A 27,691-nucleotide genomic window follows, 5' to 3' on the forward strand; every position below is an offset into this window, starting at 1 on the left:
GAAACAATGGGACACAGAGATGAATTTCAACAGACTTTGTGAAGTTCCTCCCTGTCTTCATTACCTAGTTGATATTATATTACATATAATCTATGGGATAGCTCTCCTCCTGGAGCAGGTCCTCTAAATTCTTTTAGGCAGTTAAGGGGAAGGTCAAAGTTTCTTCCTGAGTCTTTTGGGCCTTGATTGTTTTCAGCTCAAAATAATCTGCAGGCCAGAGTGGTACATCTTGGGCCTGTTCGTTTTGACCCCTACATCTCTGAAACAACCATGGGCTTGGCTTTTCAAACCAGAGACTGTGGTCCTAACTTGCTTTGTTTTGATTACTTCAGATATCCTCATGCCTCTGCTACTTTTCTGATTTCATCCAAGAAGGATAGGAATTTGCCTATTTTGTTTCAAGTTCCAGATGTCTTATCTAAGGTACGCAGTTTTGTTTTTTAACTGCAAAGAAACCCATAGTGGTTCCAGGATGACATTGAGGGTAAATGTAACAGTGTTTCCTATCTCTTAGCAGAGCCGTGGGCCTGGAACATCATCACTGTTCCATAGATAGTTGTTGAATGAAAAGAATGAGCATCGCAGGCTCACTCAAGCTCACGGTGCACTAGCACTAAGAATAAAGGTTACAATCATCAAAAAATGAAAACAAACAAACACAATCCTCTGGAGAAATAGGCCCCGAGGTCTTCAGGGACAGCTGCTCAGCCTGTGTCCTGAGCCAGTCCTAGCTTCTGGAGCCTCTGACCCTGTCCCATCACCAACTCTGGATCCCTTATGTCTCCCACGTACAAGATCCTACACCTGTGGAATTTCCTCTTGTCCTCCGCCTATCCCCTCCACCTCCCAGAAATCCACCGTGACTGGCTCCTGGGCAGCGCCCAGAGGGTTCCCTATCTTAGAGGTGCCGGAGGAAGTCAGCAGTGTGGGGAGACAGAGGGAGGGAACTCCCGGGCGGACGAGCAGTTTCTCACCTGAGAAGTACACAGGCCGGCTGCTGGTGGGCCTGGGCGGCGTTCCTAAACACTGTCACAGCGCCCCGCTCCCCGCTCGGGGACGCCCCATCATGGGGACAGCTCCGCTCTGCGAGCCACCAGGGGGCCGGCCGTCGTGACAGGAGGTAGACCCCTGCTTAGGGAGGCCTTCTGTGGTTTAGCGTCGATAGGGAGAGAGGGGCGAGTCCGATGCACCTCCAAGAACAGGTGCGCGGACCGCACAGGTGCACAGCGGTCGGGCGAGGCGATGGGCGGGAAAGGAGGGGTGAGCAGGGAGCACCAGGGAACGGTTCCAGAGGAAGCGGCTCCCGCATGCGATCTGGAAGGTAGTTCCACAGCGGAGGGAAGCAGCAGGGGAGCAAAGACGCGGAGCCTGAGCGTCCAGAAAGGGCTTGAAAACGAGGAATCAGGCCACACCTGCGGGCTGACGGGGAACGGGACCACGCGGGTGGGTGGGCCCAGCCGGAGCGCAGAGGACCCCAGGGGCCAGGAGCGGCGGGGAGAGATGTTCCAGGTTTTCAGCGCAGGACAGTTAGGGGCAGGGCTGTGCTTGAGTCACGGCACTAATCCCCCAACCCCCGGGACAGGCTTGTAGGGGCGAGTGTCCCCGTAACGTGCACCGAGGGGGCTGAGCCCGGACAGGATCCGCCGGGCAGTTGCTGCAGAACCAGCTGGAAGCCTTCCGGTCACTGTCTCTTTGAACTTCCGATTTAGACAGGGTCTCCCATGCCACTGAGCACCTTCTCATCCCAGGTGAGCTCTGAGTCTCAGTGCATCGTGCCTTCCGAGGCATTAAGACTCTAGGCCCCAGACCCCCTGGGCAGGAGGCGGCGGGAGAAGAAAACATTTAATAACGGCCAGGGCGAGTGAGAGGCCCGTCTTCCGCAGGGCTCAGAATTTCATGGCTGCAATACTCCCGGGCGACCACTAGAGAGCAGCCAAGAGCAACAGCTTCCCGGGCCTTGGCCAGTAGGCTGAGCCGAGGAGGCCCGTCTCTGGGCAAGCCCAGGAATCCGCCAGTCGTTAACTCTTGCAAGGAGAGGAGAGTTCCGGGATCTCGCCCTCACCCTCACCGCGCCGGGGCCGGATCCTCCACCTCTCTCTCCCCCTCTCTGCGCCTGTGTGTGAAAAACAGTTGTCCCTGCAGATAGGAAAGGCAAGCAGGTGTAGAGAAGGCAAAGTTTACCTTTGCCATCTTAGGGTGTTTGGCCGCGCCAGAGAATTAATTGATGTAAGACAGATTAACGGCAGAAAAACATACACGTGTATTCAAGATAAGTTTTACGTGACACAGGAGCCCTCAAAAGGAAATGAAGACCCAGAGAAGTGGCAAGACCTGAATGTTTTTTTTGTTTTTTTTTTTTTTTTTTGCTAGGCTGAACAAAGAGAGGCAATGGTGGGAAAGTCCCTAAAATAGACGGGGCGGCTAAAGGAAGATAAACATTATTTTAACAAAGTCTGTGTGTGCAGATTTGCACAGAGTTGGCTGTGACCACGAAGGCCTGCCCATGGACCCGGTGAGATAAACGTGGGCTCAGCAGGCACCTGCTCCTCTCTGGAAAGAAACTGTGCTGTATGTGATGGGAGTGGAGTGCACTGTGGACACCCTATCTCTTCCTTTATCCTCTAAATCAGGGACCCGCCAAAAGGCTGCCTCTGAGCACAGGTGCGAAGGTCCCGCCACCTGGCTCCCTTCCCCTTCCCAGTCACAGGTCAGAGGGCCGAACTTTGAGCACTCACATTCCAAGTGGCCTTCCTGCCCTGCCCCGGAGCCGTCCTGTGGTAGAGGCCGGTGTCTGGGTGTCTGCAGCACTGTTCAGCCATGGACAGAGAGACAGAAAGAAAACTGAGGCTCAGAGACTGGAAGATGGGGAGAGGAAGACAAACAGACACAAAGGCAGAAGCCGAGGGAGACACAGAGAAGTAGGTAGGGCCAAAAAAAAAAAAAAAAAAAAAAAAAAAGGAAACCAGAGGAAAGGCAGAGCTGACAAAGAGGAAAAACAGAAAATGAACACGAAGAAATGGAGCCTCCACTGCCCCGTTTAGACATCTGCCCTGCGGAGCGGCTCCTTTGTCAGGAAGGACGTTCACCGGCCAGTGACTGGCATGGACTCCTCCAGACGCCGCGGAACAGCCCCGGGCGCTATCAGGAGGCACAAGGGAGGCCCCGCGGTGACTGGCTCCCAGCTCCTCAGCAAGGCGGCGCGGCCGGGGGCCACGTGGGGCCTGCAGCGGGAGACGCTGGGACCCCTTGGCCTACTTGGCGGGTTGGGTGTCGCTGAGCAAGAGCTACTCAGGAACTAATGGAGTCGAAAACGCTGCCCCATTCCCTCGGCTCCTGCCCGCACCGCCTCTCTCCTCTCTTTGATCTGGGTTTGTTGTTCCAGTCTCAGGAGTCAGAGTCCTGAGGAGAGCAGGACTTACCTCGCTCTCAGCAGACCTGTGACAAAGAGCTTTGCCTAAAGACGCTGCAGGGGCCCAGACATGGCTGGGAAAAAGCACAGGAGGGCAACCCCCCATTGTCTCACCACCAAGAGCTCGTTTCCTTATTTCTCTCCCGCTGGCTCTGTTTTTGAGAGCCCGTGACCACCACAGAAACTACCCTGCCTACTCCTCAGTCCTTTGCCTCGGTCTATTGACCAGACCCATGTAACCACAGATACAATTTTAAAAGGGAGGTAATAATGACCACCACTGATCTGACAGTAATAAAACCCAAGTTTAATAAGTCTGGACGGTAACTGCATGACTGTTGATAACACTTTGTGCAGGTTTGAAATGTTTCTAAGTCAACCGTATGAGTATTTTTAAAAAAACTATATTCAGCTTTATTCTTTAATGGAGATGGCTGGTATTTCAGATCGCAGGAAAATGTGTAATTTTCAGAGGGTTCTTTTTTGGAATATTGAAAATAGCTCTCTGATCACCACTTTTTTTTCTAAGGGATATAGGAATCATTATGCCCTCATATGGATTCTCAGAATCCACTTTCTCCTTGAGGAAAGGTAATCTTTTGACCCTTTATCCGAGGAAGTTTCTGGCTCCCTGAAACTAAATACATGTGTGGTTGGACAAATCTCTTAACCCTTCTGGGTCACAGTTTCTTTGTTGTGTTCACAGAAAGGACTGAACTAGAGGTGACACACTAGGTGTCTCTCACTGAAGGCAGGAGTGGAAAGGAGGAAAGGAACAGAGGTGTCAAAGGGCAGGGAAGATGGAGGCAAATTTGTCAGTGCTCCTCAGCATGCTCATGAGGGCTATTTTTAAAATCACCATCTGGTGCCTTTACATTTTCAGTTTTTGTTATGTGGAGAGGTATGTGTGTATGTGTGAGAGAGAGAGAGGTGGAGAGGGGGAGAAGGAGAGAAACATGTTTCTCTGTTTCTTTATCAAAGATTCAAGAAGGCCAAGGACCTGGGCCATGAGCCAGACCTTACGAACCTCAGCAGGTATTGACCTCAAATATTAAGACTTCTCCCATCGTGACATATGAAGAGCAGACTGGCTTCTGGCCCGGCTGCATTGTGCGTCGTACCTTGGCCGGGCTACAAAAGGTTGCTCTCACTTTCTCATCACAACTGCCATCTGCCATCCTGGGGACAGCTGCTTGGAAAATGAGAACCCCACTTACCATGTCAGAGTTGCTTTTCTTGGTGGCTCTGACTCTGCAGATGTTACCACCAGGGGCCTGTGCTCTGAAGCCCCAGCCAGTTCACTTGCCATCCCTGCTACTGCTGCTGAGCTGGCCTTGGGGAAACCAAGAGTGAGCAGCAAATGCTGCAGAAGGGGAAGACCTTTGGTTCCAGGGCTAGGAAAGAAAGCAAGGCGGTGGGTGGGGGTGCGCGGGGGGAAGCGGAGGTCTACAGAACGTGGAATCCCAAATTGTTTGCTTCGATTTCCTTGTATACACATATAAGTATATGTTATGTGTGATAGTTTAAAATGCTTACTACGGGGGCATCTGGGTGGCTCAGTCGGTTAAGTGTCTGCCTTCGGCTCAGGTCATGATCCCGGGGTCCTGGGATTGAGCTGCACGTCGGGCTCCTTGGTCAGCCGGGAGCCTGCTTCTCCCTCTCCCTCTGCCCCTCCCCCTCAGCTCGAATGCCTCCTGTGTGCCAGATTCTTGATGGGCTCTAGGGATGCAAAGATGTTTGAGATGTGTTTTTGCTTTTCAAGAACTCTCAGCCTGGTGGAGGAAATAAACACATTTAAAAAAGAAAGAAAGGAGGAAGGAAGGAAGGAAGGAAGGAAGGAAGGAAGGAAGGAAGGAAGGAAGGAAGGAGAAAGAATAATGGACAAAATACAACAAAACGCTATACCAAGTCTGTGATGGATTCAGAATGGCAAGCACCCAAATCAGGTTAGGGGTGTGCAAAATGATAAGAGGGCCAGGAAAAAGACTTTCTGAGAAAGTAATAGCGAAGTTGTGTCTTAACAGATGAGGAGTTAACAAAGCTGGCCAGGACAATATATAAAACATTTTGTCTTCAGGTCCCACAGGATGCCGGTCATCATGGTTATGCAACTCGGGGGTCACATCTGCAGCCATCATTAACTTGGCAAGATCCTGCCATGCAGCCTGAAGGCCTCTCAGATATGTCTGTTGCTTGATTTGCAATGAACTCTTATTCTTATGTAGAAACCGGAAATCTGGAAAAGGAGAAGGAATCCACTACAGGAAAAACAAGAATCGGCTGGTAACTCCACCAAAACCAAATCTGCCCAAGGATCCTCCCACTGCCACCTCCACCTGTCTATGCCTTCTGCATCCTTTCAGACTCAGTGTAAATGCCACTTCTCGAAGCTTCTCCTAATCCTGCAATGGGACGTAGTCTCTCTTTTCTGAAGGCCCAGAAATATCATTGCTGCTTCTATGATATCTAGTGCATCCAGCCTTGGATGACAGTTTCAGAGATGTATCTTAGTCTCAGAACTCACAGAGGTGAGGGATGGGAGAAGGAGCCAAACCCCGGGAGATACCACCCCCAGGAGATCAGGGAAGATCTGGCAGAAGGTAGAATCTGCCAAAGGCCCAGGAGTCTCTGCCTCTCTGACCTCTCTGCCCACTCCACTCACCAGACAGCTAACCTCGGTTACCTGATGCCAATGCACTAGGTCATTCTTCTGCGCTGCTGCAGTGTTTCCTGGGGGTTGGAATGTCCTCCCCTCAACTTGTTCACCCCACCAACACCTACCCAGGCATTGCCGGCTCCAGTAGCCCTTCTCAGACCCTTCCGTCTATGCCCCCCGCCCACCCAGGTGAGTTCTGTGGCTTTTTTCCATTTCACAGTGGCCTCAGCATACTTCTGTCATAGTACCTTCCACACCATTGGAGTTCCTTGTACGCAGTCTGCTGAGTGGTAAGCGGCTTGCGGGCAGATCAGGGACCCCAGTACCTAATGAATGGGCAAATGAGTGAATTTGTATTTTTCCCTGGCCTGCCTTAGGGCCAGAAAATGTCTTATTTATCTCTGTGGCCCCAGCCCAGCACCCCCCACACGGTGGCCTCACAATAAATGTCCGTTGCTGAATGAATGAATCGAGCTGTTCACACTCATGTTTTAACATACCAACCCACAACATTGTAGTATGCAATTGATTCTCTTTAAATGGCCTATAAAGATGAAGTGTATTTTAAATATTTGTCAAAAGAATCCAACTTTGTCTCTAGTTTTCAGTCCTCGTACCTTCAATAATAGTGCCTCACCCAAATGCTTTATGTCTCTCAGAGGATGAAGCTACTCACAGACCAGTCCACTGAAGGTCACCCTGGGAGCACACCCCAGGCACTTCCTGCACTGCAGAGACATATTCCTCCTCTCCTGGTTCCCCACCCCTCACAGGGCAGCAGGAACAGGTCAGGTCACAGGGGTACACACATGTAGTAAGAGGTCAGCAGACAATCGAGTGGCGGGGGCGGGGGCTTTAAGTGATAGTTATTGTCTGTCCCTCCAACCCTCTTCTCCCCTATATTATACTCTTCCTATGAACATGCCTCATGGCTCTGATGTCAGTGTGAGCGAAGAAGGGTGAGTTGCACCTGTACCACTATATTAGACACCGATTAGTCTGTGGTTCACCCCCTCCTGCCTAAACTCTTTCTGAACCTCCCACCGGCAGCCAAGCCTGGACTCAGCATCCACCTAGGACTCAGCATCTGCCTAGGACTCAGCATCCACCTAGGACTCAGCATCCACCATCCCACCTCCTGAGACCAGAGACTCCCTCTGTTTTATGGAAGGAATAACTGTTACCTCTCTTACTCCTCCAGCCCTGTCCCCCTTCTTTGCTGCTCTGAATACCCCCACTGTTTCCTCACCTCCCTCTGTTTCTCTCTCCCCTCAGGCCAGGAGGATCCAGAGTAACCCCATGCTGATCAGAAACAAGCAGCTGTGCTCCATATGTCAAGAAATAAAAATGGTAGGTCAGCGGGATGGCAGAGATGAGCATGGGCCTCCCAGGGCACAGCACTACCCCTCCCCCACCAGAGTCCAGTGGAGAGACAACACTTTTTGCAGGGAAGGCTGCAAAAAAGGACCTGTTGGCCCTGGGAGCATCATTATCTGACACAATGCAATAAACCCTCTCCATTTTCAAGAAACCAAAAGATGAGTTAGGGTAGGTGAGTCAGAGGGGTAGAGATGAGATGAACCACTTTACTTTGAGAGCCTAAAGTAACTACACTGCTGTAGAGGTTCAGGAGGTTGTGGAATTCTCCCCCCTTTACATTTCCCCAATACAACGCAACACAACGCACACCCATACAACACAACCTGCTTCTACCATTGCAGTCATGAAACAAGCAGCTTGATCTTTGGGTATATCAATTCGATCAGCACCTCAGAATAAAAGTTAAGGAGACATCCTCTAGCGCTTTCCAGCTGGGGGTGGTGGTGTCTGTACCTGGTGGTGCAGAATGGTGGGGGATGAAGGGTAACAAGGGGTTATGGAGGAAACAAGGACGAAGCTCTGCCATCCATCAGAGTTGCTGCAGAAAGAGGCCTGCGGCTGGAGGAATGCTGTACAGGTCAGCGTTAGGACTTGGGTCAGGTTGAGGATTAGGGTTAGGGTCAGTCAGGCTTGGGTTGAAGTTTAATTTAGTTAAACGGTTAGGTTTAGGGTAGGAGTTGAGGAAGGGTTTTTGCAATTCTGATATCCTATGATTCTCCTTTGACTCTGGACTTATGTGCAATAAGAGGAAGGGCAAGGAGTAGAAGAAAATCAGGAGACGTAAGAGAGCCTCTGATGCGTTAATGGTGAAAGTGCTTTGACTAATAGGATATGAAAGAGACCAGCAGTTTTGTGAAATTTTTCTGTGGGATTTGGAAATTTAACTGAAGCTATGGACAAAGATGTATCTGAATGTTACAATCTATGTTCACGTTCTACTTAATTAAGATCACAGCATTCAATATTAGCATTGACTGGAATCTGGGAAACTGGGATTGGGATTTCTCCTGGTTTTATTCCTGGTCTTATTCCTGTATCCACATTTAGAATGCACTGACCCTGGGCCCAAGCTGACTTTTGCCAGATGGCTCACTTGGGACTTCAGCAGCTGCTCTCTTTCTCAAGACCTCTTCTCTGACCTTTGCCCTTGCCCAGGCCTGACTGGAGTAGAACCACACACTGTGGTTTTACCATTCACTGCAGATCCCAAAAAGAAAGACCTCAAACATGAAAGTCAGAACCAGTGCATATGCCTGGTAGGAAACTATAGGAATTTAGAAAATGAGCATGAAATAAATACACTTACTTCACTATGTACAACAACGCTTCAGATTCCTCCTGGGGTTGGGGTACTGCATTTCTGCTGTAGTCACTGAGACCCCTCATTTCTTAGCAGGGGGCTGAAGGCAGATGCTGGGGAAGATATAAAAAGGCTCCTAAAATAAAAGGAACTTCCTCAACCCAATAAAGCATATCTATGAAAAACCAACAGCTACCATCATACTCAATGAAGAAAGACTGAATATTTTCCCCTTAGATCAGAAATAAGACCAGGATGTCCAATCTTGCTGCTTCTGCTTAACATTGTACTGTGTGTTTTAGGTGGGGCAGTTAAGACAAGAAAAAGAAATAAAAGGCAACCAGATTGGAAAGGAAGATATAAAGCTGTATTTTCAGATGGCATAATCTTACATCTAGAAAGTCCTAAGGGACCCACAAAACACAATTAAAGCTAATAAATGAGTAGAGCAGAGTTGCAGGATACAAGGCCAATATACAAAAATCAATTCTATTTCTATATACCAACAATAAATAATCCAAAAATGAAATTAAGAAAGTTCCATTTGCAATAGCATCAAAAAATTAAAATACTTAGGAATAAATTTAACAAAATAAATGCACAACTTGTACATCAAAAGCTATAAAACATCATGTAAAGAAATTAAAGAAGACCTAAATAAATGCAAAAAAACCATGTTTATGGATTTTAAGATAGCAATACTCCCAAACTGATGTACATGTTCAGTGTGATTCCTCTCAAAATCTCATATGATGTTTTTGAAGAAATTGACAAGCAGATCTTAAAATTCATATAGAAATGCAAGAGATGCAGTATACCTAGATCAATCCTGAAAACGAAAGCAAAGTTGGAGGACTCACACTTCCTGATTTCAAAACCTACTATAAAGCTACAATAATCAGGACTTTGTGGTACTGACAAAGGATAAACATATAGATCAGTGGAAAAAAAATTGAGAGTCCAGAAATAAAACCTTACATTTGTGAACAACTAAAAAAATTTTTTAACAGGAGAAAATCAAATTTAATTATATACTATGGGATCTCCATAAGAATAAGAGGTCCTGAACAGCTGATTTTTGACAAAGGTGTCAAAAGAATTTAATGAGGAAAGAACAGTCTTTTCAGTAAATGGTACTGAGACAATTGTATATCCATATGCAAAAGAATGAAGTTATGCCCCTCTCTCATGCCATATACAAAAAATCGCTACAAATAGATCAAAGATCTAATTGTGAGAGCTAGAACATGAAACTCCTAGAAGAAAACATAGGTGTAAATATTCATGACCTTGAATAACATAATGGTTTCTTAGACGTGACACCAAAAGCACAAACAACAACAAAAACTACCTAAATTCGCCTTCATCAAAATTAAAAACTTTTTTGCTGCAAAGAACACCATCAAGAACATGAAAAGACAACCCACAGAAGGGGGGAAAATGCAAATCACATATCTGAAAAGGGACTAGAATCCAAAATATATTTTTAAAAAGTTTACAACTCAACAATAAAAACACAAACACATTTCAAAATGGACAGAAAATTTAAATAAACATTTCTCCAAAGAAGATATTCAAATGGCCAATAAACACATGAAAAGATGCTCAACATCATTAACCATTAAGGAAATGTGACTGAAACCATAATGAGACATTATTTGATACCCAAAAGAATACCCATAATAAAAAAGTGGATAATAACAAGTGTTGACGAGGATATGGAGAAACTGGAATCCCCATCCATTGCTGGTAGGAATGTAAAACAATGCAACTGCTCTAGGAAACAGCAATTGGCAATTCCTCAAAAACTTAAACATAGAGTCACCATATGACCCAGCATTTCCATCCTAGATATATACCCAAGAGAACTGAAAACATGTCCATACACAAACTTGTACAAGAATGTTCATAGCAACATTAATTCATAATAGCGAAAAAGTGAAAATACCTCAAAGATCCATCAACTGTTGAATGCATAAACAAAATGTGATCCATACAATGGAATATTATTCAGCCATGAAAAGAAAGTACTTATATATGCGACAACCTGGATAATATTTGAAAACATTTTGTTACATAAAAGAAACCAGACAGTAAAGGCCACATGTTATATCAATTTCATTTATATGAATTGTCCAGAATAGGCAAATCTGTAGAAACAGAAAATAGATAGTGGTTGCCAAGGACTTGGGGAATGAATGAATGAAAATGAGTGCTAATGAGGACAGAGCTTCTTTCTGGGCTGTTGAAAATCTTCTGGAAGTCGATAGTGGTGATTGTTGTGCAACTTTGTGATGCTACTAAAAACCACTGAGTTGTACATTGAGATGGTGAATCTTAGGTGTCTGAATTAAAAAGAAAAAGATTAGCACTAGAAAAAATATTTTTAAAAATAAAAGCATAAATGGGGTGCTTGAATGGCTCAGTCAGTTAAGCGTCTACCTTCAGCTCAGGTCATGATCCCAGGGTCCTGGGATGGAGCCCCACATCGGGCTCCCTGCTCCGTGGGGAGCCTGCTTCTCCCTCTCTCCCCTCCCCAATCATGCTCTCTCCTGCTATCTCTGTCTCTGAAATAAATAAATAAATAAATCTTTAAAAAAATAAAAGCATAAAGTGGATGAATATCAAAAAAGAAAAATCCTAGTAGGACCTGTTTTGCATGACTACTCATACTCCTGGATATGAGTACCCTGGTCCAGGAGCTCAATTATTTAGTGTGGAAGAAATTACCTACTGAAAGTTATGGCTGTGAGTCACCAGGGATAGCCACCTTAGTTTTATGTAAATTGTCTCTTATTATGTGTCTGCTCCAAACAGCTCATCTTCCCCTTAAAACATCTATTATGTAGTCCTTCTGTTATGTGCATTGCTCTCTAATACACACTTGCAAGCCCCTTCAAAGTAGGATGTCAAGCTGGACATACTGTAGGGAGCCGTTCTCCAACATATGTATGTTCATTGGTCTCAAAATCTATTTACATACATCAGTTCATTTCAATAAATATTTATTGACTGCCTACCATGGGCCAGGTACTTAGGTAATAGCTCAGCTACAGAGGAAAAATAAATAAATAAAAGAATAAGACATAAGCCCTACCTTTAAGGAGCCAATGGGTAAGCAAATAATGATAATAAAATGATGAATAGAAATAGAAATAGAGCTGGTAGGATGTGAACAGGCATGAGAAGTAGATATCAGAGAAGTCTTCCCAGAAGAAGACAATGCATAGTTTTCCAGACTGACTAGGAGTTGCCCACAGGACACACTTCTTCTCAGGGACAAAACTGCTCTCCTTGGTAGCTTTATTCTGGGGTAGCCCCCGATAGCCCACTCATGCATACAATAGCACTAGCTGGATTTAGGGGCTTTTGAAAAGGGGTCGTATAATCAGGAGAAGGTAGAGAGTTTCCACCATCTTTCTTTGCAACAGAGCCAATTTCAGAAGAAATTTTAGAAAGGCAGTGTGTCTCCTTTATTCTCATCCCTTTTAAGTATCTAGAAGCCTCTTACCAGGTTCTCATCAAAGCCTTTGCTGCCCTCGCTACTCCCATATGCTACTGTTATCGGATCATTTCTTTCCTCCCCCTGGATGCTTCCCCTCAGCTGATGAGTTGCAACAATCTGATTAAATACTGTAAGTGATTGGCATTTCTATAGACCTAATGTTCAGATTCTTCTCTCTTTTCAAGCACCTCTGAAGGCCCTTACCACATAGTAATTTGCAGCTTCATTGTGTCATACATTTAAATCACAAGTCACTCAATGAATAGCCCAACTGAACACCTGCACTCACATTTGTGATTATCTTTTCACTGCCATGGCTATGATATCTTTTGAGAAATGTTGGGGGGAAAAGTGATTCTTAGTGAAAGCCTGAGCTCCTAAAGAAAACCAATATCTAGTGCCAGTAACGAATCTGGAAAAGTTTAAGAAAATAATGTCTTAATCAGGAATGGTATAACTGTGTAATTTATTATAGTCCACTAGGAAGGGCACACTTAAAACTTTCAAGTGTGCTTCAAAGTGGGTTCATTCATTCACTAATTTGATCAACAAATATTTCTTGAACAGGCACTGTGTTAGAACTTGGAAATACAAAAACAGGGACATGGTCTCTGCCCCCATGAAGCTGAAAGTCTATGAGGGAAACCAGACATCAAGCAAGTAATTACAATAAAAACCTTAGGAGTATGTTGGTAGAGGAAGCCTAGGGAACGGTGAGAACGTAAGGCAGAGGACTACCTAACAGTGGTCCAGGAGTCAGTGGTGTCCGCGAGAGGCTGACAGGTGATCTGAGACCTGAAGAATGTTGGGGGGTGAGCTAAACAAAGAGAATTGGAGGCTTTACCAATCTTGAGGTTTCTAACTTCAAAATCTGATAACCAGGGAAGAACATAGACTCTATGACTTATGGGCAGGCGATCCCCTCTTGTTCATTCATATCACAAAAGAATATATGAATGATTCTAATATTAAATACAACTTGAGTTTGCTAAGGTGGTGCATTATTTATTTAAACTGGAATACAGTTTGGGGCAATGTTCTAAATGAGACTTTCTTTCTCAGGTACAACCAAGAACTATGATAATCCCTCATAATCTGAAATTATCCTTTGAGAATTTTATGAGTCATAGGTAAGTCTAAGATTTAAATCAGGACATTATTTTAATTCTGTTTATATCAGTTTGGGGGCACAGGACAGTGGATTGAGAAACATAATAAGTAGAATGTTCAGGGAATGCTTAGAGAATGGGCTTCTTGAGTGGTTTCATTTTCTGGTTAAACGAGAGAGACAAAAAAAAGTTGTTTTCACCTTTTTGCTTGAACAGCTATTAAAATTACAGTAGAAAGTATAATCTACCTTTCCACCTTCCCAAGAACAGTACAAAGAGGAGGATACAAGATTCCTTTGGTAACTCAGGCAGAACCGAGTACGCATTCTCCATGTAGATGACTTACGTAATTCAGAAGGTATGGGACCTCACACACAATCTGTTCTCAGCCCAGGACATCCTCTGCTACTTCTCAGTAACCAAAATTCCTGTCATCAGTTTGGTTGTCGTTTGCTGCTTTCTTATCAAGATCAAGTATATAAAAAATAAAATCCAGTCAGAATTTTGATTAGTTGGATTTCAGGGTTCCCCTCCCCCATATTTAACTATCAGAAAGGGAAAAAGGACTTTAAAGAAGCTTTTACTTCATTAAAAAACTCGAAATGCAGACTCACCCTGGCTAAAGCACCAGTGTAGGTAGACTTGCCCTAACCGTAGATGGTTGGAATGTAGGCAAACAGACATGGTCAGATTTGATGTGACTAATCAAAAAAGTTATATGTGATCCAATGGCAATCTTCAACTTCTTTTCCTCATAGAGAAAGCAAAATATTGAAAAATAGATAGGTCTTTTTGTAACCTTATGCTGGACAGCAGTAGATGTTAGGATTCCTTTTATGAAATTTGCTCCAAGCTGCAGTGTATACTCAGATGTATGGAACCCATGTGCTGGGTGCCTGGCCCAGAGAGACAGGGTCAAGGAGGAATGGGTAGTGTGTTTGAGGACAACACGCTCCAGCACTGATAACATTTACCTGCAACTTTTTCAAAGCTTCTATCAGATCATAATAAAAGTAATTCAAATAAGTATTCTGTACAGACTTTAAATAGAAAATGGAACTATCTAAAGTCTGGGATTTCCGAGCAAAAGTTTCCTCTATGACAGAAACTTTTGAAATTTGTTGCCCCAGTTCATTTATCTTGCAAGTTTGGTATTTTAAATAAAGTCCCAAATTCCAGAATCATTAGCGGGTTTTAAACAAACAACTCTTTTTTTATTGTTATGTTAATCACCATATATTACATCATTAGTTTTTGGTGCAGTGTTCCATGATTCATTGTTTGTTCATAACACCCAGTGCTCCATGCAGAACGTGCCCTCCTCAATACCCATCACCAGGATAACCCATCCCCCTCCCCCCTCCCCTCTAGAACCCTCAGTTTGTTTTTCAGAGTCCATCATCTCTCATGGTTTGTCTCCCCCTCTGACATACTCCCCTTTTCTTCCTCTCCTGTTATCTTCTTCTTTTTCTTTTTTCTTAAAATATGTTGCGTTATTTGTTTCAGAAGTACAGATCTGTGATTCAACAGTCTTGCACAATTCACAGCGCTCACCGTAGCACATACCCTCCCCAATGTCTATCACCCAGCCACCCCATCCCTCCCACCCCCAACCACTCCAGTAACACTCAGTTTGTTTCCTGAGATTAAGAATTCCTCATATCAGTGAGGTCATGTGATACATAAACAAACAACTCTTAATTCCTTGAGCTAGACTAAGGGTTGAACCAATCCTAAAATCATGTCTACACCAACCTGAAGTATCATTAGATGGGTCATTTTTTTCAATGTAATGAAGGAAAACAGACCACTTCTGTTTGAGATTTAGCTAGTGTGACTATAAAGTAAGGTCCTGGTTCTGTTAGTAGCTTATAAAAATCTGTCCTCACGGTTTTTGAGTCTCTCTCTATGTATAGGCAGGAAGAATTGTCCTTACCGAAATAAGAGTTTTTAAAAAGTGACTTTAATTGTAACCCTTGTAGAAATTAAGTGATGTTTGTTGAATGGAAGGAATGAAGGAAAGAAGGAAGGGAGGGAGGGAGAAAAAGAGAGAAAGAAAAGATGAGTGGAGAGATATATATTTGTTGAATTACAGTGCAAACAAATCTTAATTTCTCAGTCTTAGAAAGACCACCTTCCTGTTTGTTCAACATGGGTAATAGGAGTTTTTCTTTTCCTTAGTCCCACTGATTCCTCCAATGGCAACTGAGTAAGATAAACTGGCCAGATGCGCCATATTTTTGGTGGCAAAGTAAAAATAATCTTGAAAAATCTTTGTAGAAATGGAAACAATGAGGGGCGCCTGGGTGGCTCAGTCGTTAAGCGTCTGCCTTTGGCTCGGGTCATGATCCCAGGGTCCTGGGATCGAGCCCTGCCTTGGGCTCCCTGCTCAGCGGGAAGCCTGCTTCTCCCTCTCCCACTCTCCCTGCTTGTGTTCCCTTTCTCACTGTGCCTCTCTTTGTCAAATAAATAAATAAAATCTTAAAAAAAAAAGAAATGGAAACAATGAAATGAGTGCAGATCCCATCAAAGTTTGCAGATTTGTCAGTCTTTAGAAATTAAGCAATTTAATGTAGAAATGGTTTGGACTCATACCATTTTGGTCAAGGGTCACTTCCACAGCCTTAGCCACCAGGAGAAATAGGAGATGTGGTCAAGACATTTTCTCTAAAATTGGAAGGTGAAGTAGGTGATGGGGATTAAGGAGTAGACTTGTGATGAGCACTGGATGATTAAAATAAAAACTAAAAAAAATTTCAATAAATAAAAATAATCTTTATAAAAATTGATTTAGGGGTACCTGGCTGGCTCAGCTGGAAAAGCATGCTACTTTTGATTCAGGGTCGTGAGTTTAAGCCCCACATCGGGCGTAGAGATTACTTAAATAAATAAAGATTTTTAAAAATTTCTTTAATCAAAGTTGGATTGACAACAAAGTATTTCTAAATGGTTTCTGTCTTGCTTTAATAACATTCAACAGTAGAGAAACTAATCTCACAGAATAATATTGATGGGAATAAAAGAAGAGATTTTAAGGCAAAAAAATAAAAATAAAATAAGAAGGTTCGAACCAAAATATTCTGTTTTGCACTTGGCAGGGTAGATTACTGATCTGGAAGAGTTGTTCTTTTTTTTTTTTTTTTCTGGAAATTGGAGGATTCTTGATTCCTTCTATTTAGACCACACATGTTCTGACAGTGAATAAAATATTTTTTAAGAAGTTTTTATCAAAATTCATTAAAGTGAGAGAGCTTGAGATATAGTGGTCTCTGGCCCCATCATCATAGACTGTGGCAAAGTGGTCTGAGCACCAGGTTAACAGGTGCTGGTTTCAAGAAAGCATCTGTGTTTTAAAATGTATAAAGGCACATTCCTTTCCACCAAGCCTTAGCCACATGACTGATGTGTTTTCTTGTTTCTTCCAAACAGAATGATGAGTCTTCCTCCACCAAAAACTCAGACTGTATCCAAATGTTCCCATAATGACATCTCAACAGGTTTGTGTTCGGAGTACTTGTAGTGGGGGACATACTACCTCCAGAGTAGTAGGATGAAAAGTTTAATCCCTAAGATAGTTTCTAAATTTTCCGAACAAATTCCCTCTGTCTGCCCCTTTCTCTTTTCACATACTGCTTATGGCCTGTTTTGATTGCCCCCCAGCCCCCCCTTCAGGCCAGCCCCACCTGGCCCCTTCCCAGGCCTCACTGACCTCTGTGCCAAGCTCCTTCCCAGGTCTTCTCCATGCCACAGGGATCTGCCTCATTCTTTCTAAAGAGCCTCATATCTACTTGCTGAAGAATTTTCACGGAAATGGGGCACAAAGTAGGTAATTCCCTTTCAGGCAGTTAAGGTGGGAAAGGAAGTGCATCCCCACATCCTTGGAATGGCCTCTCCAAATCCCTGAACCTCCCACCCCACAGCCTTCCTAAACCACCTGCCTTCTGGCAGCTGCCCAGCGCTATTCTTATGTCCACTTGCTATTGATAGACAAGGATATCGGCTCCAGCTCCAGCTTCAGCATCGACCTATGTCTCATCTTTTAGAGATGTCACCACTGAGCTGGTGAAGGTGGGTGCAGGTCATTCTTTGGGGGGATACAGATCAAGGGGTTGGTGCAGTAGAGGCTGTTATGTTAGTAAGTTTATCCATCTTCTCATTTCTCCCATATTAACTGAGGCCACCTCTGGCTTTTCTCTCATTTAATATACACAAGAAGGAAAATCGAGATCCCTTTCTTTGCTTTATACAAACGGGAGAGTCTAAGCTCCATCGACAGGGGAGCTAGATCCAGAATTGCTGAAAAGGCATCCAGAGAGAAAATGTGAAGATAGAAGGGATATCTGGAAGGGATGCTGAAAGGGGGGACCACAGGCTCCGGTAAACAGCTGAAGCATGCAGATATTCACATCATTGGAGAGGAGGGAAAAGACCGCCAGGCCCAGTGAATCCCTTCTTAGGTATCCAGAAATATTGGCCTACCTCCTGGCTCTCATTTAGCCAAAGTGAAACTAAAGAGCCAAGAGCTAGGAACATCCATCCAAGAAAAGCTCCCCCTCCGCTGTTCGCTGGTGTGTGAGCACCTCATTCTCTGGAAGCCAAGAGAACACTGGGTGACATGCATGTGCTCTTGGTTTCAGTGTTCTCATTTCCAGTCACATGCTCATTCTGAGTTTTCCTTGAACCTGGATTTTTTCAGGCCTGCCTCACAAAGGAGTAGAGCGCGCGCACGCACGCGCACACACACACACACACACACACACACACTTACATGCCCTTCCCTCAGCAAGAATGTTTATTTTGTGATTTTACAGGGCAGTGCGATAAGATGCCTTTCATCAATTTATTAACCATGGGAGTGTATTTCAGTCACCAATATAAGAACTAGACTTTGTGTACATAAGGTCAGCACATTATGTTCTTGGACATCTTATGATTCTTGCCCATAGAGTCCATCCAAGAGAGCAATCTTAGAGGTAGGACTTCGGGGAGAGTGCTTCTGGAGCTGACTAGGAGCTGAAGCTTGGCAGATCTATCAATTCCAGCTGTGACATTTCTGAGCTGAGCTTTGCCCCTGCAGGTGCCCTCTGAGGTGAGGTAAAAGCACTTAGCCTAGAAGCAAGGAGACGTGGGTTCAGGTCCTAGTCTTGCTCTACAGGACTGGCCAAACTGTTTAAACTGTCTGGGCCTCTGGCTTCCCACCCGTAAAGCCAGAGAAACGTTCTGCCGCCCCCCCCCCCCCCCCCTCGTCTCCCCAGCGCTCCTCCTCCCCCGCCCCTGAGAGCCAGACACTCAGTATGAGAAGTCTTCACCTTTGATCAACCCAGAAAAACTGCTGACACTGCCCTGGCCCCACAGGTTTCTGCAGCTTAGACGTGTCCCTGCTACAGCACTTGCTTATTGCTGAAGCTGCCACCCACCTGTGCTGCCTTGCCTGTGGTCATCCTACAAATACCACATGGCTGACTCATCCCAATGAACATAACTGCCAATCATTGTCTAACTCCTCTCCTTGATCACAACAGTGACTTCTAGTACGTTTCTGGATTCAGCTAACCCTTATATGTTATCAGTAATTATTAGTGAGAACTAAGTAAACAGAAAGAGCCTATCTCCATAAGTTATGGGGATTTCTTCCGGATTCATTTATCTTGACTCTGGCTTCCAATCCAGAGTTCCATGACACGTACAGGCTCCTGTTGTCAATAAACATCGGTGCCTGTGACCCAGGACCTCTGTTTCCTCTTCATTACAGTGATGAGACCGAACCAGATCCTAGGTTTGTGGTCTTGTGACATCTCTTAGCTCTCATCCAGCTGGGTGAGGGGCTTTTCCAGAGAATTCAGGACTCCAGTTCCCTTCCATTCAGTGACTTCCAATAGAAAGACGTTATCCTTCAAGCAATGTGTCTTCTGGAAAAGCTGAATATTAACCAACATTTTTGTAAATAAAATCACATTTGAAGAAGAGGTCAGGATGATGAGGATTTTAAAGAACGCTAATTTAAATTATTTCATAAAATGAAGGTTCCTTTTGAAATACAAGTACTATTGTAGACTTTTCGTAAGATCATGTTTGTTTTCTGAAAGTAGAACCATATATGTGTCCCTGAAAAGTCTTCTTTTTTTAATATATTTTTTAAAATTTTAATTCAATTAATTAACATATAAAGTATTGTTGGTTTCAGAGGTACAGGTCTGTGATTCATCAGTCTTATATAATACCCAGTGCTCATTACATCACATGGCTTCCTTAATGTCCATCACCCAGTTACCCTATCCTGAGAATTGAATCTTCTTTTCCCTTCAACCCACATTATAACTCCAGACACATTTTATATTCACTTTTTATTTAATTGGCAATGACTCCTAATTCTTGAGTTTTGTTTCTAGGTTCTCTTTTCTGACCTCTTCAACAAGATTTATAGGAGCTTAAATCTTGTGCAGGATAAAATGGTTCTATTAAAAGGAATTCTTAGGTGAATTTTGAATCTGTTTTATAAGGTTGAAAAAGTCTTTGGTGACCTTTTGACATTTTGAACTTCTTTAAAAATAGATTCTAAGAAGCCCTTGTTTTTCCTTCTTCTTGCACTGTCCTCCAGAGAGTATTCACTACAGACTGCCCATTCTGGGCCCCAGGACAGCTGTCTTCCACGGACTGTTGGCAGATACCTACGCAACTCTGCGGGACACACAACTCTCTTCCTTGCCCAGAAAGGAGCCAAAGGGCAAGACAATGAGGCAGTGAGTGGTCAGAGCTCACTATGGAGCTTCACCTTCCAGACTCACAGAGAGAAAACAAGTTAACCAAGGCAGTTTCAGGCATATTAGCCTAATTCCCTCCTGTCACCAAAAAGGTGACTCACTTTTCCCTTGTTGTAAGTTGCTCGAATTCTAGCTCTTGCCATTGTCTTCTCATTTTCCTAAAGACAAGTGATTTAATTGCCATGATTATAAAGATTTACTGATTAAAATGGAACATTTTGGGTGTCATTAATTTTATTATTTTCTTAAGATTTTTAACTGTGTTATAATAGACAACATCCTTCTGTTTCTAAGACTTGAATTATCTTTCAGCTCTTCTTCAGGGCAGGGGGCTAGAGATGGCTCCTGGAGGTCTCTCATGAATTCAACCTATTATGAATACAGGAGAGAAATGGAGGTCACCCTCCTGTCCTTATCTCTGTCAGTTTCACTGGTAGATGACAGGATACTGTGATACAATGGGAAAATGACAAGTGCTTAGTGATTGCAACTCTCGAGGACAGAAAACATGCCTGGTCTTGTCCCCCTCATTTAGTGTCCTGTGTATTATCAGATATTCATCTGATCTTTGCTCATTCATATCTAAATCACATGCTTGTATTTTGTTCTTTCGTTACTTTGGTTTGAGAATGTCTACCTTCAACTCTGTCTTGGTCCATGTGTCAGCAATGTGAAGGAGACAGAGGAAAACTCTAGACTTGCAAATATTATATTTATAGGCACAAATGCTCCATACTCAGCTTCAGGAGGGCTCCTATGAAAAAAGATCCCTTCCATTCTTTAGGATGCAGTGGCCTTGTGGAATCACAGGATCCTGGCTAAATGGACACTGGACCCACATGTGAGAACCAACCTCTGTGCTGACTGTATTTGAAGAATGGGCTTCAGGAATCTTTAACAAATGGCCTGGTACCTAAATTGACCTCATTTCTTATACACACACACACACACACACACACACACACACACACACACACATTTAAAAACAACCCCCCAAAACTAGGAAAACTCGCTCGATGGCCCTATATTTATGGTAGGTTATGATTCTTGGTTTCAGTTCAGTTAGAGTTCAATAACTCCAAAAATAGTAAGTACTTCCTCTCAGGGCACGCATGTATTATGATCCCACTTCAGATCATTGCTGAAGGACAGACAAATCATAGATAAAAATGTTTCTTCTTCTTTGTTTTGCAAATTAATGTATCCAGTAAAAGGATTTGGGGTACCTATACCCCTGAATTAGGGAGAGATACATGTCCCAAGCACAGTTATTTGGAGCTTTTTTTAAAAAATATTTTATTTATTTATTTGAGAGAGAGAGAGAATGAGAGATAGAAAGCACGAGAGGGAAGAGGGTCAGAGGGAGAAGCAGACTCCCTGCTCAGCAGGGAGCCCAATGTGGGACTCGATCCCGGGACTCCAGGATCATGACCTGAGCCGAAGGCAGTCGCTTAACCAACTGAGCCACCCAGGCGCCCCAATTATTTGGAGCTTTTGAGGTAATTTGGATATTATATACCTACTCAGATAGAATGCTTCCTAAATCTCAAAAAATCCCCGCCTGGAGTACAAGGGTATTTCTAAAATTTCATCAAAAAGAATAACATCCTGGTGTTTGCCAATGTTCTAGTGTGGTGACTGAGAATGGTGGTCTGTATCAGTGGTTCTTAAATTTTTTCATCTTAGGAAACTTTTACACTCTTAAACTCTTAAAGACTTAAAGATCTTTTAATTTATTTTAACTTTTTTAAAAAATTTTTAAGTTTTTCAATTTTTTGAGAGAGAGAGAGAGAGCGCTGGCGGGGAAGGGGAGAGTGAGAGGTAGAGGGGAGGTAGAGAGAATCTTAAGCAGGCTCCATGCTCAGTGTGGAGCCCCGATGCATGGCTCAGTTTCATGACCCTGAGATCATGACCTGAGCCAAAATCAAGAGTCGGAAGCTTAACTGACTGAGCCACCCAGGTGCCCCCTAAAGATCTTTCTTAAAAATGTGGGTTATATCTACTGATATTTATCGCATTCGAAATTAAAATGGAGAAAGTTATAAACACAGTAATACACATTGTGTATTATCACATGTCATATAACCTCTGGAAGACTCCACCGTAGCCTTGGGAGAGAAGAAAAGTAACAAGGCAAATAACATGTTAGTATTATTATGAAAATAATTTTGACCTCACAGACACCCCAAAAGGATATCAGAGACCCCCAGGCGTCTCCAGACTATACTTGAGACTTCTTGTCTAAATATACGCTTCCATCCCTGGCCTTGCAGGGAAAGGGATGCCAGGATGCTTTAACTCATCCACCCAAGCACTCTGGTCTCTTGGCAGAGGTCTTCAAGAGAGGGCAGCAGCAGGCTTTCCAAGTGTGGTTATATTAACTTTTGGCATCCCTTGCCTCCCTTTGCTCACATTGTTTACTTAACAACCTTAATTTGGTTTCTCAAATAGTGTCCTGGTGAGACTAGAGTGAGTTGACTGGTTGGCACAAGAACTCTCATTCCCTCTGAGCTCTCCATTTCTCTCTCTCTGGATGCTAGTTTATTTGCTTTTGGCTAGTATGAACTCATTTCCCAGAATCTGAGAGGTAAACCTGGACCCATTGTGACCTTGGCATACTAGTGATGTCCCATCAGCAGCTTTGTTGAACAGTCAGCCAGCTGGCAAAATTTCTTTTTACTTTACTCTTGCAACCACATCCTGGAGAGTAGTGGCACTGAGAGGGAAGGTTGGGAAGTCCAGTTCTTGATAGCTTTCTCCACATGGCCAACCCAATGCCACCATTTCAATTTAAACTTGCAAAGAGATCTATGTGGATGCTGCCTGAATTTTTCACCATTAGTAATGTTTATAAGAAATCATCTTAAGCACACCAAACTTCGTTTCTTTTTATACTATGGGGGTCAAATGGTTGACTCTGCCATCATCTTGATGCAATCTTTTCTGTGCTGAGTTGGATCCTTGGAGGTAATAAAGTGGACTTGTCACTTACTACTTTACCTACTGCATGTTCCTAAGCTTCATCCAAAAACCTTTCATAATGGGCCCAGATAGTCTCTTCAGTCATCATGTTATTCCTGCTTCAAAGTCATGTAGAGTTCAGATTAATTTTTTTAATGGATAATCTTGGGTGGATTTTTTTTAATTCAAAGCTAATGCTTGATTTTGCTATTTTAAAAATAAATGACTCTTGTTATAATAAAAATTCATAGACAACTCTTCCATCCTCCTTCATTCTAACAGGGAACTTAAAAACCAAACAATCAGCACAATTCCTTTCCCTCCAGAATGGAGAGAAATGCTGTGTTGAGGAAAACACATGCTGGATCTTTAAAAAAAAAATCAGGCATATATCACAAGGCCATTGTCACTTCAGGTCCCCAGTTTAACCTTAGGAAGTCCTGTAGGCCTTTATTGCCATGTGCTCTGCTTAGGGGCACCCATCTCTTTCCTGGTGCCTGACTGGCAAAGTTCATGGTTTTACACATCAGAGCCACCCAGCTTCCTGCCTATGTCCAGGAACCAAGACTTCCAGATAATAGAAGTAGAACAGAGTTGGCAGAACTGCCTTGTCCCCTCCTAAGGAAAGCCCTATTTGGAATGTCCTGTTTGGGTGTAGTTACTCAGGTTGAAGGAGGTCTTAGGGATGAGGAGGGTATTGTCCAATAGAATCTACAAGATTTCCAAGAAAAGGAAGAAGCACAGAATTTGTTTCTAATATTAACAAACCTATAAACTAAAGCCTTAAGAATCAAGATAATTAGAAAATTTAGAAATGGTTATAATTTAACCTCTAGAGAAAACAGGGATGATCAATCTTTTTTCAACCACATCCTCCTCAAGCCCACCTTAATTTAGCACTTTGTTAACTACAGTCCCTGTTTAATACATGTAATTCTTATCTCTCCAGAAACATGTCTAACTTAATGAGGATGAGAATGATATCTCATGCTGACAGCATATCTCCACAGGAGCTACCCAGAGGCGTACTTGAAAGATACTTAGAAGAAAAGTCCATTCCTAGGTTGTCAAGCAATGTGAGAAAACAGGAGCTGAGTTCCAGGTGTCGGGGGCAGTGAGGGTACAAAGGATTTAGGTATTAGGAACTTATTTCGGCTGGAGAAACAACACACATACACATAAATGAAAAGCATGTGGACAGGCCAATATGTAAATAAGCATGAGTTACTCTCCGCTATAAATCCCCAGTGATATCAGCAATAAGGTTTTCTGTAGCACCAACTGCCGAGCTCTCTGGACAGGAACAAAGATGCAGTTGTGTGACCTTGTCAGTAAAGTTGGCTGGAGGAGAAATAGCCGTATTTACCCTCACAGAATGTTATCTCCCCCCTCACAAAGTCTTTGGCGAGGCATTTCGCTGCCTGGCCAGTGAAGTGCAGAATAGTGAAATTAGGCATTGGCAGATGTTTGCTGTTTCGAGGAATACTTGTTCCTAAACCCCTTGGGGTTGGATTCCACTCGAGTCTTGTGTAAAGGAGAGCATCCTATGGGTCACATAGCCAAAGAGTCAGGAAACCCTTGCTTCCTAGACTCTCACATTGAGAAAATTGGGTAAAGAGTAAGGTGTGCATGAAACAAGATATTGGTTAACATTAGTTGGCTCTGAGGAGTGGAACTGAATGGCTGGAGGACAGAAATTGGCAGAGGGAGGGGATATTTCATAGTATTTCCTTACCTATTCTTTGAATGTTAAACCACATGAATGTTTGTTTCACTGACTCAGAAACAAAACAAGACCAAACAAATAAGTAAATAAAAACTTTAAAAAGTCAACAGGGGGCTATCTAGCTTTGGGATTGTAAACCTGATAAACTGTCAATATAATTATTTGTCTTTGTGAACACGGACAACACGGTCCTTGAATACGGTGAAGTTTAGGCAAGCATCCAGCGCAAAGATAAATTTTATCTCTGGCCCTTGGAAATTTTGCTCTTGAAATGTTACCGGCAAATAGAAACACATGCTTCAGCTTAGGAAGCATTTTAAACTTTTCAAGGCAGTTTTACTTGTTTTTCCACTCTTTTTGTCTCAAATTTACCATTGTTCTCTTACCAGGGAAACAGGAGCAATTAATGGTGCACACAATGCTCTCCATTTAAAAACGCAGTCCTTCCCTGGCATCTTTACAAAAATTCATTTTATTGTAACAAGTATATCTGGTTCTTTTTTATGAAGCTGCCTACACAGGGCTAGTCCGTCTTGCACAAAACCCTTGAAGTATTTGATGGCATCTCTCATGTTCCTCTTAGTCTTTTTTAAACTTATGATCCCCAGGCTCTGGCCAATATGACAGTGCCCAGTCACCCTCTCTGGACCCACCCCCAGTGCCACTCAAAACAAGGCACCTAGAGTGGAATCGGAAACTCCAGATGCATGCTGGCTAGACGTGACTGTGAGATTCAACTTCCCGCCTTCTGGATTACCTGCTTCCAGAAATGTAGACTAACAGGAAATTTGTTTTCCTGGCAGTTGTGTCACCTCATTCTCTCACCTTGACTTGCCACCAACTAAAGCTTTTTTGTCCTTTTGGTGAGAATTGGTGTTCTAACAGCTTTCCTTAGCCTTTTAATTTTTTAAAACCTGTACACGTGATTCTATCTTCTTCCTTATTAAGGTTCCTCTAGCCAGATTCAGCCAGTGACCATCTTTCCGAATCTATGTTCCAGCAGTCATTAGTCCTCCCAAATTTGATTATCTGGTCTTCTTGTCTTCCTGTCAGTCTTTGTAAGTAACAGGGCCAGGGACCAAGCCCCATGGCATAGCTCGAGAGCCCTCCCTTTAGGTCAGGGATTCCCAAGGGCCTCTTCTTTCATCTATAATTGATTATGAAAACATTCAAATAGACAGACAAACAGAAATACTACCGCAAAGAACACCTATGTATCCTCCACCTAGAGTTTGCAATTGCCAATATTTTGCCACATTTCCTCTATCTACAAATCGTTTGGCTGAATCATTTTAAAATAAAGACATTAAGACATTTTACCACTAAAGAGTTCAGTATGCAGCTCCAAAATTAAAAAAAAAAATTCTCCTTCAAAGGATAATTCTATTATCACACATAAGGAAAAATGAATAATAATTCCTTATTTTTATCTCCATCCATATTCAAGTTCCCCAATTTGTCTGCAATATGTCCGCTATGGCTGGTTTGCTCAAAGCCAAAGAAAATCAAGGATGACACTTTGCATTTTTGCCTCTCTTAATCTAAACACACTGTACCCCAACTTTCTTTTTCATGATATTGACCTGTTGCAGATACCAAGATAATTGTTTTGTAGAATGCCAAAACCTCTCTAAATACCACTCCTCTTCACATCATTTGCTTCAACTGCTGCTATCAAGGAAGGGCCACTTGCTGAGTAATTATTTTTCTTTTTTGTTCATCAAATTTGTATGTAATTAGCTACTAGAGCTTCTGATAAGCATGAGATAACAATCCTACTGTATTGGGCTGATGCAATTGCAGAGATAAACCCAGAATTGTGATGTTTTGTAATTGTGTCATTTTGGTCAATTTACTTAACCTCCGTGAGTCTGGGTTTCCTGTGCTGTATAATGAGAATAAACATATCTGTCTCAGTAAGAGCAGAACATGGACTAAAATTGGAAGGATGGAGATTAGGCTGGCCCCTGCATGAGAATGACATGCAAATTCGTGAAGTGTTCCGTATTTGTTAAGCTAAGCTCATATGTATATTTATTAGAAATTGCAAAATGTCCCTGCATAAGAGTTTTCTAATTTATATTACCACTACACATGTATGCAAGTGCCTGTGTCCCTCAGCCTCAACAATGACTGTAATGATTTTCACTTTTAAACTAATTTTAGAGATGAAAAATATCTCTGTACAATTGAAATTTGTATTTCTCTAATTACGAGATTGCACTTGTTTTCATATGTTTAAGGGTTATTCATATATATTTCGGTGATTGTTTAGCTTTTAAACCTATTTTGCTATCTTGACCCATTAATTTTTAAAGAACAAGATACTTAATTATCCAAATGGAAAAAAAAAATCTTACAAGAAATGATACAACTGCACTCAAGGTTTCCACCTAGTCTCTGGCCATAGGAGCAAAGACATGTTTTCATTTAACATTTGGAAACCTGATAAACTAACATTTATCAAACCCATACGGGATGCTGGTAGAGAGGGTGATTGGATGAGCTTTTACTGTGCTCCCTACCACATGCACAACACAGTTAGTGAGGCCACATTTCATCTTTATAATAACCCCTCAAAATGGGTAGGATTGTTATCTCCAAATATGAGTGAGGAAAGTGGATCTCACAAAGGCTGAATAACTTGCCTAGGTTCATACCTTGGAACTGGAACTTGGGTCTTTCTGAGCATGTAGCTGAAGCTCTTTCCACTCTCTTACCTTCCCTCTGATTATGGAACAGTGTCCCTTTCTTGGTCAACATAATGTCTAAGATTTCCTATCAACCAATCACCTCAACCTTGTTAAAGGTTGTGTTCAAAATAGCAGTTCTTTCCATGGAGTCCTCTGCCATCTGAGGGATAAAACTGGCTGCAAACCAAACA

General features: G+C 43.0%; 1 protein-coding gene and 1 non-coding gene across 2 annotated transcripts in view; both read left to right on the forward strand.

The window, feature by feature from the left end:
• CUNH1orf105 (chromosome unknown C1orf105 homolog) overlaps positions 1 to 20,336 on the forward strand; it is a 36,590-nt gene extending 16,254 nt beyond the window's left edge. The window contains exons 3-7 of the mRNA XM_025877985.2: positions 333 to 423; positions 7,341 to 7,415; positions 13,313 to 13,380; positions 16,789 to 16,856; positions 19,958 to 20,336. Of these exons, the coding sequence (XP_025733770.2) occupies positions 333 to 423; positions 7,341 to 7,415; positions 13,313 to 13,380; positions 16,789 to 16,856; positions 19,958 to 20,103 (448 nt within the window). The 3' untranslated portion in view covers positions 20,104 to 20,336. The remainder of the gene's footprint in view (positions 1 to 332; positions 424 to 7,340; positions 7,416 to 13,312; positions 13,381 to 16,788; positions 16,857 to 19,957) is intronic.
• Positions 20,337 to 26,714: 6,378 nt separating this feature from the next.
• Positions 26,715 to 26,819, forward strand: LOC112828929 (U6 spliceosomal RNA). The gene has a single exon (XR_003209622.1). It is a non-coding gene; the product is annotated as a U6 spliceosomal RNA (small nuclear RNA).
• The last annotated feature ends 872 nt before the right edge of the window (positions 26,820 to 27,691 follow it).

The sequence above is a fragment of the Callorhinus ursinus genome, unplaced genomic scaffold, assembly GCF_003265705.2.
Source record: "Callorhinus ursinus isolate GAN/ISIS: 27379988/994484 unplaced genomic scaffold, GSC_fseal_2.0 scaffold13, whole genome shotgun sequence".
Taxonomy (NCBI): domain Eukaryota; kingdom Metazoa; phylum Chordata; class Mammalia; order Carnivora; family Otariidae; genus Callorhinus; species Callorhinus ursinus.